Below are 14,682 nucleotides of genomic sequence, written 5' to 3'. Positions count from 1 at the left end.
TTCCCTGCCATCAAATCTGAAATCTGCCAATAATTTTTCGAGCTTTAAACGGGATCTACTCTTGGAGTTGAATAACACGCACTAAACTGAAATGAACACAGCAATTAGATAATAGTTAAATGAATGAATTAGTTGACAAGCTCTAACATGCACATCCTGCTGATACCTACAAATTGTAACATTAAAAAAGATTGTAAATCTTACGTTACATGAATAAAGCAAAATAAATAAAATAAAATAAATAAAAATTTAAATTCGCAATGATAATAATTGAATCATTCCTTCTTATATATTTTTTGTTATCTTTCTTATCGAGATGTTTAACCCGAGCTTGTTTATCTCGGGACCCACGCTTTACTTCTCTTCCGAAGGAAGAACTCACATTCCGTGAGTTTGCCGGGAGTAGGATTCAATCCCAGATCCTCGGCGTGATAGTCACGTGTTATAACCATCACACCAGGTGGAGCGGACCTGGTGTGATGGTTACTTAGAACACTTGACTATCACGCCGAGAACCTGAGATCGAATCCCACTCCCGACAAAACTCACTCTTCTTTCGGAAGGGATTCGTGGGTCCCGTGATGAACTAGCCTAGGGCTAAAAATCTTGTTAATACAGATAGAAAATTATACCAGGTTCGCTGCGATATATACCCAAGCAACCATGCTGCTGTATGTGGAGCACTAATTTAACATTAAGGTACACCGGGGCAAGATGAAACGCAAAGTTTTGAAATATTTTTCAATACATTTTTGAAATTTTTCTTTCGTCAAAAGATTGTTTGACTCAAAAACTATTTGTTATGGCATTCAAGCTGTTCACCATCATTGGATAACATCATGTTAACTCGCTGTTTCATCTTGCCCCACCCGTTTCAACTTGCCCCGGTGTACCATGTATTTTATGGCATACGATATAAAGTTGTGTTGTAGATACCATTAAAGTAGCTTTAAAGTTGAAAGTGGCGCTACTATTGTGGATGTAAAGCTAGATCGATCAACAGGCTTTACTGTAGTCATTGCTGAAGTATATAACATGCTTGTACCGTATAGAAGCTGGTAATCGCACATAGCTGATGCAATAAAATTTAATGGAATTATGTTAACAAAAGATTTTTTTCTATTTTCAACTCCTTATATCTGTTGCATCTGCCGCACTGTGATGATTTTTTCTGCTGTTTCGGGAATTGAACCAAGACTCATGTTGCTGACCATGATTAAAGCCGGACGCGCCAACACCGTGCTACGATCGCCATGGATGTTTATGGAGGAAAATAGTTATAAAAAGAGTGAATGATTTTGTTTTGTTGAACCAGTTCTTGATTGGGTTTTCACCTTAATCATATTGTTATAAAGTTCATGTATTTTTTATAAGATAAATGGACAACTTATTGTTCTATAGAATCATATTTGATAATGCAACATTTTCAATTTCATTGTCAAATCTTTCAACAATATTTTCCCTGTTTTGCTTGCAGTTTCTTTTATAGTTGGGAATGTAAACAATCGATTACAGTAGGTGGTTGATTAGACAACCGGCTTGCGATTTAAAGGCCACATCTAGTCAGTATAGTCATAATTCATATCATAGCTATAAATTCTCAGTCTTAAGACCAAGACCATCTGCGACAAAATCTTGTCGCAATTCCTGAAAATTCATATTTATGGTTTTCTATACAAAAATATATTTCTTCTTTCAAAATGGTCCTACACGCTTTCTGTGGACTGCAGGTTTCTTTTTGTTTACAATGCAACAGAAACGGCGCATACTTTGGTGATGGTGTATATAGAGCAATAAATGCTTGCATTACTGTGTGCTGTGAAGCATTTATCTAGATAATGTAATGGAGCATTGAGCAACGGTTCTTTAGGACTACATTGAACTGTCAAAACCCCCTAATGCTTCAATGCATTCAAAATGTAGGCTAAATGCTTTATCGCTTGGAAGATGTTGAATAAAGGTAATCTTATATTAGCTATACTTATATACGGTTGAATTAGTGCAATGATATATGCTTGTGGTTACTTGGGCAGTAGGCTGCGGCTTATTTTTCAAAAATTGTTGAAACCTGGAATTCGTAAGTTCTTTTGGATTCAAATGACACAAAAAGAGAAACCTCTGAGTTTAAGCCAAAAATATTGAGATTTAGAGGTCGCGCAATCGCTTCAAAGTCGAATTTTCGAGTAATAAAAAGGTGTTTTCACTTCAAGTGCCATAACTTTCTCAATTTTCAACCGATTTTCAATCTTTTTTTATGAATTTCTCACAAATTAAATTTCGAATAAACTCGTAGAATATCATTTTTTTCAAAAGTCACGCAAAATACGAGTTTTTGAAGATTTAATTCATTTTTTTCTTCTTTTTACAAAAAAATTTAACTTTAGAGTCCTATAACTTTTTAACCGTTTGACCAATTTTAAATTTGACAACATTCAAAAATAACGCCCATCACATTTTGGACACTTCAGGTCCCTTTTCCTCTCTTTGTCATGCTTTTTCGTCTACTCAATACATGGAGTGTCATACTTGGCCTGTCCAATTTTTAAAAATGTTTTCTGATCCTTAAGTCCACCCCCATATTATGATGGGCATTCAATAACAAGTAATTGGTCAAAATTTCTGCCAAATCCATTGAAATTTAAAGGTGCATCGAATCAATTTTGTGTTTTTCGACTATTTTCGAACTACACTAAAACTCGTCGAAAATTTATTCTTTCGGCAGAAATAGAAAGTTATACTTGTTTGCTACAATTTCTCCGTATAACGTATGCCTATAAAATTAAAGGAAATATATGTATGTTATTATCACATTTGTAATACGAAAAACCTTAAAAAGTTGATGTTTTGATAGAATTTGTTCTGGAACACCTAAATATCCGTATTCACGTTTGCATTAAAAACTGGACTTGTTTCACGCATTTTTCATGAAGTTCTTTTACACTGGAGCGTCACATTAAAAAAAAAACTCCCCGATTTCAAAACTTGTTTACTACTTTCACTCCAATTTTCATAACGATATATGCATTCATTGTGAAGTTACTCTGATAAATGTAAAACGGTATTAAAAATTCTACGTTTTTTTTTCAATGATTTTCTACTATGCACATACAATGAATTGCAGTGTATCTCTAATCTCAATGCTCCATTGAGATAAAATCGTTCTAAAAATTATACGAATACATCTATCCATGGTTGATGAAAATAAATACATGGAAAACTTATGTAGATGATTGGGATCATTTCACACAATAATGACTCTTTGAAGTGGGGCAGCACTATTAAGAAAGTACGGTTAAATCATATTTTTTCTTTCGGTAACAAAATTTCCTTAAAAAACTTGATGTACATACTTTTGTATCAATTGTACCAAATTTTCATGGACAATATTCTAGATAATTCACAAATATCATGGGGATGATGATATTCTGTTTTGACATGAATCTACAACGACGATTAGCATGACATAATTATAAGTCGAAAGTTGCTGTTTTCTTACATTTCAGGTAGCATGAAATCTTAATTTCTCACAAGTTTCTCAATGATTTCGAAGGTTTGGTTAGTAAAGAGAAGGTCAATGAGGAGCATACGCAACAAAACATGTAATAGTTTCCATGGAAAAATTGTTCAAAATGATAAAAAATATCCAAAAATATGTCCGCACGGTTGTTTTCAACTACTGTAACCAACATCCTCACTAACTTCAATAAAACTGACTTTAACCACAAACTTATTTAAATAAATAAGTTTGTGCTTTAACTGCATGTACCAATGTTTCTAGCATTACTATTAAATGCTGTTTGTAAACAAAAACAACAACTTGTTTATATTTAGCTTATACATTTTTCTAGCACACTTTTAAAAAAAGTCAATTTTTCTAATGCAAACGTTAAGTTGAATATTGTATACTCTAATATCTTGTGGTTATTTGCTTTTTTGACATCAATGCTGTACTGCCGGTGGACGCATAAATGTCGCATGTGCAAAAACAGACAATCGAGAAAATCGCGTCCAAAGTTCGAAAAAGTAAATTGTCTCAACTATGAAGCATAAATGCCGAATCGTGTTCTAACATCAACCAATTTTGAATTTGAGCACTAATTTTTGTTTTAGAGCGATTTTAAAATTTCATAGGATTTCCAATGAAACGTGACGTTTATGCGTCCACATTTCAGAATGTGACAAATCGGCGTTGCATTTTTTCAACAATTTTTGGAACAAACTACCTATTTTTATTTCCCTATATGATAGTACACCATGATACATGGTCATGGGCTTCGAAATCTCAATATTGCCAAAAATGCACATGTTACAATTATGCTTCCATTGGCAGTGTAGGAGTTGTCGAAAACACACTAAATTGATATGATGCACCTCCAGGCTTGTAAACATTCGACACTTTTCACTACCTTCGTTTCGTTGCCGCGGTCGGGTGTCAGCTTGCTTTGTTTCATTCGAGCGCGACCGCTACCTCTTACACACAACACGAGCGGCAGAACGAAGATCAATAAACAAAAATCTGGATCAAATCATCGTCGTCTGACACGATGACATTTGTCTAATTGCAGCTTTTTGAAAGATTTCAGCCAATTTTGAATAAGATTGGTATACAGTTTCTTACCGATTTTGGCAACACCCGTTTTTGTCTACTCCCGATTTTGGCAACACCCGTTTTTGGCAACATTTCCTTCCCGATTTTGGCAACACCCGTTTTTGGCAACAATTTCTTACCGATTTTGGCAACACCCGATTTTGGCAACAATTTTTTACCGATTATGGCAACAAAAAATTTTGACCAAAAATTTTTACCGAAAAATCGTTTGTATTTGTAAATGTAGTGTTATTTTATCCTTACTTTTATTTAAAAAATCAAAATTCATTAAATTTTCCAAAATCGACAATTTTACAAATCATGACGTAATTTATGAACGTCATCTACATGGATCGTTTTATAGCTTGTGAATAGTCCATATTTATAATATAAGCCAAATTGACGCATAAAAGTTGAAAATTATCCACAAATTTTTTTTACCGATTTTGGCAACACCCCAATTTGGCAACATTAAATTCACCTCGTGTTGCCAAAATCGGTAAGAAACTGTAATATTAGTTTATTCGTGTGTGATAAATCGATTACATACATTTATCCAAAACTGCTCTCTTTATGGGAAAGACAGGAATAACAAAAACCGAACCATCTCCCGAAGACGCAATCGTGATCAAGCGCATTCATTCGATATTTTTGTTCCGTACAGTAGTTTGATCGCTTGTGTTGCGAATGTTGGAGACAAAGGCAGCCGAATATCGACGAAAAGGTGTCAAAGACTGTGATCGCTAACAAGACTGTGCACCTCTTAATTTCAATGGATTCGGCTGAAATTTTTAACAGTTGCTTCTTTTTGGATGCCAATCATAGTATGTGGGTGGACCTGAGAATCAGACAACATTTTTTACAAAAGTGGACAGGGCTAGTGTCACACTTTTACAGAACCCCTCCCCCTTAAACGATGGTCGTTGTATTTGAATAATCACTGACATGGATAGCGTAGGCATTAACAACCATGTGCCTCCCTGTGTTTCTCAATCTCCTTGGAAACACATGATATCAGCCAATTCACCAGAAAACCTTAATTGTAAGCAAAAAAAAAAAACATTACATTAACACCTGTGATAAAGTTTCTTTCGTGAGATTTTAGAGCTATTTTTAGTTTTAAAATAAATGTAATGAACTATCATGTACTAACAAGTAGTTCCCTATCTATTATTAGAAAAGGTCAAATTTCACTGTTTCCCTTACGGTCGCAGAAGGGTTAATCACAGAGCATCCATGAATACCTGAAAGACTCATGTGCGCGAAAAAGCTTTTCATAAAGTTTGCTGTGTACCGTTTCTAACAATAAATGACTGAACTTTAAACGTGGGCTAACGGCGTCAGTTACTTAGGTGTATTATACGCCGCGGAGTGTGGGTTCAATTGGATTAAACTTTTCACCTAACTTTACGATGTTGCCCATTGTTCAGTAAGTAATGTACAATATGTGCATTGTACATTGTGCAACCTCTGAATGAATACGATGTGTGATTCGATTTGGTAGGTACTCCCAAAATACAATAACACCTTAATCAACGTCCACGTGGGAGGTTGAAGCGAAAAAATAAAATTTACACTTCGACGAGACTACACAACACAAACACCAATAATGCACAAAATGAGACAATGGCGGCAGTCAGCGACCAAGCGACACAGCGGCGTTGGAACAGCGAAACACCGGCTACAGTCATAGACCGTTGAGCAAATCGAATCATGAAAGCGCTCACAAGAAAAAGGCAAAATCCTATGAATATGAAAAGACCTCCCACTCAACGTCTCTCCCACCCATGGAAATTGCAGCTGAGTTCCTCATTCCACACCACCATCGGAATCCAGTTGGTTTGCGTCGTCGTCGTCGTCGTTGGCGATGAACAAGACATTGTGGAAAGCACGTTCGCAAAGGATGAGATACTCTGACGACATCGTTGACTAGCATTATCTCTGGGTTTGTGCATACATAGCCTGTACGGCCTGAAGTTGCGTTTTTCTCCTCCTTTTGATAGTGGATCTTCTTCGTTTACTTACGCCATCTATCCTTCCATTATCGTACAACGTTTGGAAAACCTTCTTTCATAAGTATGGTACATGCTACAGGTACGTCGACCAGGGATCCGATTGTACATAGTGAGAACAATGAAGACAGGAAACACTGGGGAATTAAGAGCTTTGGGTAATTGTATTACAGTTGAGTCTCCTACTACGCCCTGTAACTATGTTTACGCCTACCGGAATTTTTCTGAGGTTTTGTATCTGATTTGGCTGATATTTCGAATATGATAGGAATTTAATTCAAATAAGCTTAATATCATAAATCATTTGGCAGGTTTTGTAACAGCCCCTGCGTAAAGGGTGGCTGACCCACTTCTACTTTCGCTCCCGAGTTTCTGTCGCTGAGGGGAAATGGAGCTCTTCGTTGGAGAAACCGTGTTGTTTACATCTGACGATCAAATTTTATTGACGTTAATGGCGAGAACTGACACAGAGAAGCATTCGGAAAATTCTTCACGCTTACACTGCATATCAGAAGGCCGTTCAGCTAAGAGAAAAACGACATGAACCAGTTCGAGGTCATTTCAATACTCCATGGTTATGGATTGCCACGGCAACCCCCGATTCGGTTCACAATCAATCGCACCTCCCGCTCCCACAATCTCGTTCATTACGATGAGGAACAGAACTGTTGTGGTGAGGGTGACCCGGATGGGAACGGACACGACACTATTGCGTAGTTCTCTGTAAGAAAATGCCTCGTACTGTGCTTCAACGCAGCCGATGATTTTCTCAGGGACATCCTTGCGTCTGAGGTCTCTTCACGTGTTTTTTTCGTTGAGATAGGATAAAGTTTCGAGGACGAAATTGACGAGTTTTCTTACAAAAAGACAATAATTGTTCATATTAAAAACCGAAATAAATTATTATTACCATTCCATTCCATCACGTTGCCTACAAATTTAAAAATAATTTGATGATGTTTTATGCTTGAAGGATAAAATATATATAAACTATTTTAGCATAGAAAGTATATGGCAACTGTCATTCAATAAAATGCTGATGCAATTCCGTAAACGTTTTCTACTCAGAAAATCATTAACCGACCAACCAACCAACAAACAATTGCAGGTAAACACATTTGATAACCTACTTTGGTCCAAACAACTCAGACATTGTTGCGTTTCTCCAATGGACTTCGCATGGTTGCAATCTGCCTCGTCCAGCCAGTTTCATCACACCACCACCACCGTCGTGATGCCACGTCGATCGTTCAAGAAAATATTCATAAAGTTCCTAGAACTGGCGGCCCATCCTCACTTTCCCATCAGTTGAGCGCTAGCGCTGGTGGTAGGGGAAAGTGGGGTAATATGCCATTTTTCAAACTTTCATCGTTTTCAATGATAAATAGCTTCATTTACTACACACTTAGAAAAAATCATGTAAATTCCCGTCACTCGGGATGCACATATTCAAGCATCACATATGACATAAATTCAAACGCCCAAGTGACGTAATTTTCTGTAAAATTTAACTGAATATTAAGTCATATCAAACGTAATCATGGACAATTCACAAACTGTTTACGTCACATTGAACTCAATTTTACAAGAATGACGTATTATTAAGTCAGAAAACCTATGAATTAACGTCACTAAGTTGTTTACGTTCGTTGATGGATTACGACTGTTCTTGGTGTATTCTTAGGAGAATTTCTTGGCTTTTCAGTCCGATTGTGAGATCAAAAACACCTTATGTTCTCTTACTCCGACGTTTCGATCCGTATCGGATCTTTTTCAAGGAATCGAGTTTTTGGTCGTTTTTTCGTCATGTAGATTTTTCAATCTTTCAACCGTCATTCGATACTCTAGTTTCCCGTCCGTTTTCATCCGGAAAACCGTAACTTAAATCACTAGGGATCGGGATTCGGACCTCTTTCGTTACTGTATGTCTACGTTTTCCTTTTTTTTTTTTTTTTTTTTCAAGGAATCTGTATTTATTCGGAACATTACAATTAGTTTCGTTTTACAAGACACTTTACAAACAATTAACACATTACCGAGTTTTTGGTCGTTTTTTCGTCATGTAGATTTTTCAATCTTTCAACCGTCATTCGATACTCTAGTTTCCCGTCCGTTTTCATCCGGAAAACCGTAACTTAAATCACTAGGGATCGGGATTCGGACCTCTTTCGTTACTGTATGTCTACGTTTTCAAAATGACGGTTGATGATTTTGAACTTCGTGTGTTATGTGTTCGGTTTTTAGTGTGTTCGGGTGATTGCTTGTGTTGTGTTTACATTCGTTCTGTTTTGATTTTTCATTTTCGTCGTCTGTATGTTTTTTATCGTGTGGAGTAAAGCAGCGTAGACTACGTGCAGGTTGTCTGTGTCTGAGCGTTTGTTCACCGTGTGTGGCGTGTTTTTGATGTAACAACTTTCCAAAATGGGAAGATTTGATGGTCTATGTGTCCTATCTAATATCTTCACATCGTCAAGTTTAAATACATGGTCATTCCCTGCTGCGTGGTCTACTGGTGCTGTCTTTTCCCTAATGTTTATAATCGCTGCGTCTGTGTTCGTATGTCCTGCTTCTCTCAGCGCCGTCAGTCTGCGTACAGTAGAACGATGTCCAGATGTGCGTGTTTTCAGCTTTGTCGTCGTCATTCCAATGTAGCAGCCATCACAGTTGTCGCAGTCAATTTTGTACACAACGTTGCTTTGCTCGTCTTTTGGAGTCTTGTCTTTTACTAGTGGTAGTAGCGTCCCAACCATGTTTGTTGTTTTGGTGGCGAAATTCGTTGTTGGATAGTCCCTTCTCAGTGTTTTGATTATCGAGTGTGAGAGGCCTTCGATATTGATGAGCGAACGAAAAACTGTTTCCCTCTCATCTGTTTCGTTTTCGTTCGCTTCCATAGCTGTATCCTCATGTCTGCTTTGTTGTATTCGGTTTATTACTCGGCTGATCAACGATTTTGGATAGTCGTTGATCAGGAGTTGTCGTCTGATTACGTTTTTGATTTCGTCCAATCCATAGTTTGTCGAAAACGTAAACACTCTTTTGGCGAAATTGAATGCTACGTTCTGTACAATAAATTTACGTCACGAGTAATTTTGATTTTTTCGTGGTGTGTAGGCTTTCAAAGTGTTAACAGCAACTAGACAATATTTGCTCGATACTTCAGCAAAAATATTCACTAAACTAATGCATTTTCTCGATTTATAGCGATTTCAGAAACTGGTTCGTAAAACGGAAGTGGTGCAAAAAGGCCACCTGCCATGGGGTAAGATGCCACTTTAATAAAACGTTCAAAAATTACGTCCATCATTTTTATGGCATTTCTGACTCCCTTTGCTCGTCTGGTCCGTTATTTTCGTATGCTCAATACATGGAGTGTCACCCCTCTCCCCGTTAAACGATGGTCGTCATATTTGTATGACCCCTAACATGAAAAGCGTAGACATCAACAACCATGTGCCTGCATGTGTGTCTCAATCTGTTTGGAAACACTTGGCTTGTAATAAAATCACCAGAAAACCTTAATTGCAAGCACGAAAAAACGGAAGATGATAGTTTTCATTGGGAAATCGAAAGATATACCATGGGTATGTCGGCTTAGCTTCTAGAAGAATGTTTTATGTAAACATATCTTGACACCATTCACCTATAGTAATGGTCAAATCACATCTAGGAATGATTTTATGAGTTGGGCCATTTTACCCCATCTTGGCATTTTGGGCTTTGTTCCCCTAGTTCTGGTGGTCCGGGGAGCATATCATCCAATGGTAATGTTATTTTGTGCTAGTTTATTATATTTTCTTTCTGCATTTGCCATATCTGCTCCACCGATGAAAGGCGAAGGCAAAGCTCTACAACAGAGCAAATTCGCACACACCTAGCTATAAAACCATCGACTGATGGGAGGTCGGCTGGGTCGGATGATGGGTAGCCAGAGGAAAATATGAAACGACTGACAAGGGAAAACTGTTTGCATACCCTCGTAGGCGGGAGATTGAGGTAAACTATGCGTGCTGTTCATTGTTTCTGTCTGTCACTTGGAATACTAGCTGTCCACATAAAACACCTAATCAGATTTTTCACTGTTCTAGAATAATATTCTCAATTTAGTTGAAAATCGGAGTTTTCGACAAGCGAAGTTGGATTTTTCTCCAAATCCATGCGTCGGACCTAACTTCGGAAGTGATGCGCTGTATAGTAAACCTTGTCCGCTATACAGCGCACCACTTCCGAAGTTAGGTCCGACGCACGGATTTGGAGAAAAATCCAAATTCGCTAGTCGCAAATTCCGGGATTCAACTGCACGTACAATATATCGCTGTTTAGAATAATGTATGAAATGGATCATTCCATCGAAACGGCGCATTTGGTAACGATTCCCTCCTACTTCCACGACGCGACGGCTCTCCTGCAGTGAAGCGGGCAGACTTTTGCGGAGAGCCTATCAACGAAACAAGATTGACGTCGAGGAGGTCTTAGCTCTTCCTAACTTCACACAGAATGAAGGAAAAGCTCACCATAAATAAAAAGCCGAGGTTGTGTGGAATGCGGAGATAGGTGACAGGTTTTAGCGTCAATTGAGCCGCAGAGTTGTTTTGACTACTGGAGAGACGTGCGAAATGATGATGGGTACGAAGGTCTATTTCCATACTTCCATACATGATACGGGAGCAATGGAATGCTTTCCTCACTGAGCCGGAAATATCAGTGCAGAGGTTGTTGAGACAATAGAGAAGTAGCACGATGAAGCTTTATACGGCATATTGTTTTGCAACTGTCATTTAAGGAAACTTTTGTGATTGACAGATGTAAGTGCCAGGATATGTAAACGAAGAGGCAACTACGTTTGGATAGGAATTGTGCAAAGCTTTTAAGAGGGGATCGTTCATACGGATGAACTTAAAGCGAGTTTAACCCTTGAGCAGTCGCGTCTTTGACTACCTGCAGCGACGCCGCGCTCACGCTGTGTATCACAAGCATGCATTTTTCATGGTGCGTGTTCTCAGTACACGACGCGACCGCTCCCGGGTTAATAAAAAAAAACTGTGTAAATCGTGTAGCATTTCTTTTATGAAAAGTTTCTGGGCAATTGCCCGCCGTCCTGCTCGATTCCAATCTAACGTTTGCTTGCAGATTTCGTTTACGCCCCTGCATAGAGTGTGGCCGAGCCACCTCCACTTTCGCTCCCGAATTTCTGTCACAATCGGATTTTGATGACTTCGACGATGGAGCTCCACGTTGGAGATCCAATTGTTAGGCCACCAATTTGCACGAATTATATACCGCAGATATCTATTGATCATAATCTGCCTGCAGCCGTTGAGGCTTCTCCACTGATACACACCAAGTTTCACTGGCATACATCAGCACTGATTTTACGTTTGAGTTGATTCGGATTTTGGTGCGTTGATTAATTTGACTGTTTTTCCATACGTTTCTTAAACTTGCAAAAGCAGCCCTTGCCTTCTTGATCAGTGCACCTATGTTGCTCTTGGTGCCGCCATCGGCCGACATTTGGCTACCAAGATATTGGAAGCTTTCAACATTCTCCACTGCTTGCCCAGCTACGGTGAAGCTGAAAGGGTTGACCGTGTTTACATCCAACGATTTGGTCTTGCTGACGTTGACGGTAAGACCTGCGCCGAGGAGCAATCGGCAATATCGTCGAGCTTACTCTGCATATCAGAGCGTCGTTGAGCTATGAGAGCAACGTCATCGTCAGTCCAAAATCACGATTTGGTTCACGATCAATTGCACGTACCAAGATCTCGTTGATTACGATGAGGAACAGTAGCGATGACAGTATACATCCTTGCCTTACTCCAGCGACGATCCGGATGAGGTCGAACAAGACACCGTTGTGCAGTACTCTGCGCCGAAATGCCCCAAATTGAGCTTGAATGAGGTCGATGATTTTCTCAGGAACACCCTTGCGCTTGAGGGCTCCCCACATATGGTTGAAACGGTCGATGGCTTTTTCGTAATCAATGAACACTAGGTAAAGAAACTCTTGGAATTCATTGATTTTCTCCAGGATGATACGGAGCGTGACCATGGTCCACACAAGATCGTCGGGAACGGAATCCTGCTTGCTGCCGTCGGAGAATTGTGTCAATCTTCTCCTGTATCCGTTTAAGGATCACTTTGCAGAGGACTTTGAAAACTATACACAGTAATTATCGCATACAGTCAGATCACCATTTTTGGGCACCTTTACTAAGACGCCTTGCATCCAGACATCCAGTCGACCGGAAATGTCACGTTTTCCCATATGTTGCAGAATAATTAATGCAGCAGTTGTGCAGATACTAAGGAGTCAGCTTTGAGCATCTCGGCTTATATGCGATCGTCCCCCGGAACCCTGTACGATTTCATGCTGGCTGTTTCTATCTCCTGCAATGATGGAGCTTTGGTTTTGACACGGGTAATGCGTCGAACCCTTGGCGGATCATACTGAGATGTTGGTGGCGTATCCGGAACTTAAAAAAGGTTTCCAAAGTGCTCGAGCCAGCGTTTTAGCTGGTCAGCCGGGTCGGTCAATAGCTATCCAGATGTGTCTTTCACGGGCATCGTAGCATTCATCTTAGTCGTAATGGAGACGAATGTCACCGGTATTTGCGGCTTTCTCGCCTTAGTCGGCTAGGAAGTCCACCCACGCTCTTTTGTCCCGTCTACAGGAGCATTTACGTCCTTCTCGAGAACCGAATAGCGCTGACGGGCTACGGCTTTGGCTCCTCGTGTTTTCGCGACTTTGGCATTCCATCGCTCCTCTATATTACTCCAGGTGTCAGGTCAGGTCAGGTGAGTGCGTAGCTCACCCAAATTATTCTAGCCGGTGGCGATGAAGGCGTTATTGATGGCGGTCCATTGATCTTCTACGCTTCCACATTCTGGAATATCCGCAGCATAGTTCCCACCTCCTCGACGAAGGTCCTTTTCACCGCAGCGTCTTCCAGTCGGCGTGTGTTGGGAATAGCTGCTTGGGACTAATCGGCATCTCCAGTGTGTGAGTGTTGTTGATTTCCTACTTTTAAACGAGAAAGGCACCTGCCACATCACATGAGGGTAGATGAGGAAAGGATTATATAACACTGCATCTGCGCAAATTCTTGTGAGTGTCGGATTGTTCGGGATATGGCAGTTTGACAGTGGTTCACGTTTGTGCGTGGATGCCGTAAGGTTAGCTGATGTATTAAATTATTATTAAAATGATGTGGCGTTGTTTGCTAGATGTAGATTTGCAGTGCGGATGTGATGGATTGTCTATATGTGTTGCGAAGTCGACAGGAAGGAAAATGGTATATTCAACCCGTTTCTGGTTCTAGCGATTGATATGAAGATCTATACAGAGTTTATATATGAAAAGAAGGAGGGCCCATATAGCCGAGGCGGTAAACGCACGGGTATTCAGCATGACCATGCTGAGGGTGACGGGTTCGATTCCCGGTCGGTCCAGGATCTTTTCGTAAAGGAAATTTCCTTGACTTCCTTGGGCATAGAGTATCTTCGTGCCTGCCACACGATATACACATGCAAAATGGTCATTGGCAGAGGAAGCTCTCAGTTAATAACTGTGGAAGTGCTCATAGAACACTAAGCTGAGAAGCAGGCTTTGTCCCAGTGAGGACGTTACGCCAAGAAGAGGATATGAAAAGAAGAGAAAGATAGTAGATAGAAAGACTCAAAATAAGAGGAAAGCAAAGGGCTAGATTCTGCAGACGAATCACACTGACACTTTTTTGATTAACTTTTATACGTAACGACGTAATAACGTAATCATTGCCCAAAACACCTCCCTCCGCGAAAATGTACTCAAAACTAATGACACCTCGCTAATTTTCCACATTCTCCCCTTTTGCGAACCTCAACAGATTCGAGATCCACAATTTACAATTTAAGTCCGACAGCATAACGAGGCGGCTGAGCATAGATGGGCCTCATCCGGGCAATTGGTTTGCAGTGGCGTTCATCAGCTGGACCGATCCAAACAACGAGCGCATCGAACAACAAGGTGAGTGAGGAATATTTGGATGGTAGTATAACAATTTTGAAAGGGGAATATTGCTCACAACGCGCCATATTTTTAAT

The 14,682-nt window shown here is 39.6% G+C and overlaps 1 protein-coding gene across 2 annotated transcripts in view; it reads left to right on the top strand.

The window, feature by feature from the left end:
• LOC109430278 (uncharacterized) overlaps positions 1-14,682 on the top strand; it is a 334,978-nt gene that overhangs the window by 312,244 nt on the left and 8,052 nt on the right. For both annotated transcript variants that reach the window (XM_062846168.1, XM_062846167.1), the window contains one exon: positions 14,466-14,605. In XM_062846168.1, coding sequence (XP_062702152.1) covers positions 14,466-14,605 — 140 coding nt within the window. The remainder of the gene's footprint in view (positions 1-14,465; positions 14,606-14,682) is intronic.

This window comes from Aedes albopictus, chromosome 1 (assembly GCF_035046485.1).
Source record: "Aedes albopictus strain Foshan chromosome 1, AalbF5, whole genome shotgun sequence".
Taxonomy (NCBI): domain Eukaryota; kingdom Metazoa; phylum Arthropoda; class Insecta; order Diptera; family Culicidae; genus Aedes; species Aedes albopictus.
The sequence above is the reverse complement of the archived record's forward strand: the minus strand, read 5'-3'. Positions and strand labels throughout refer to the sequence as shown.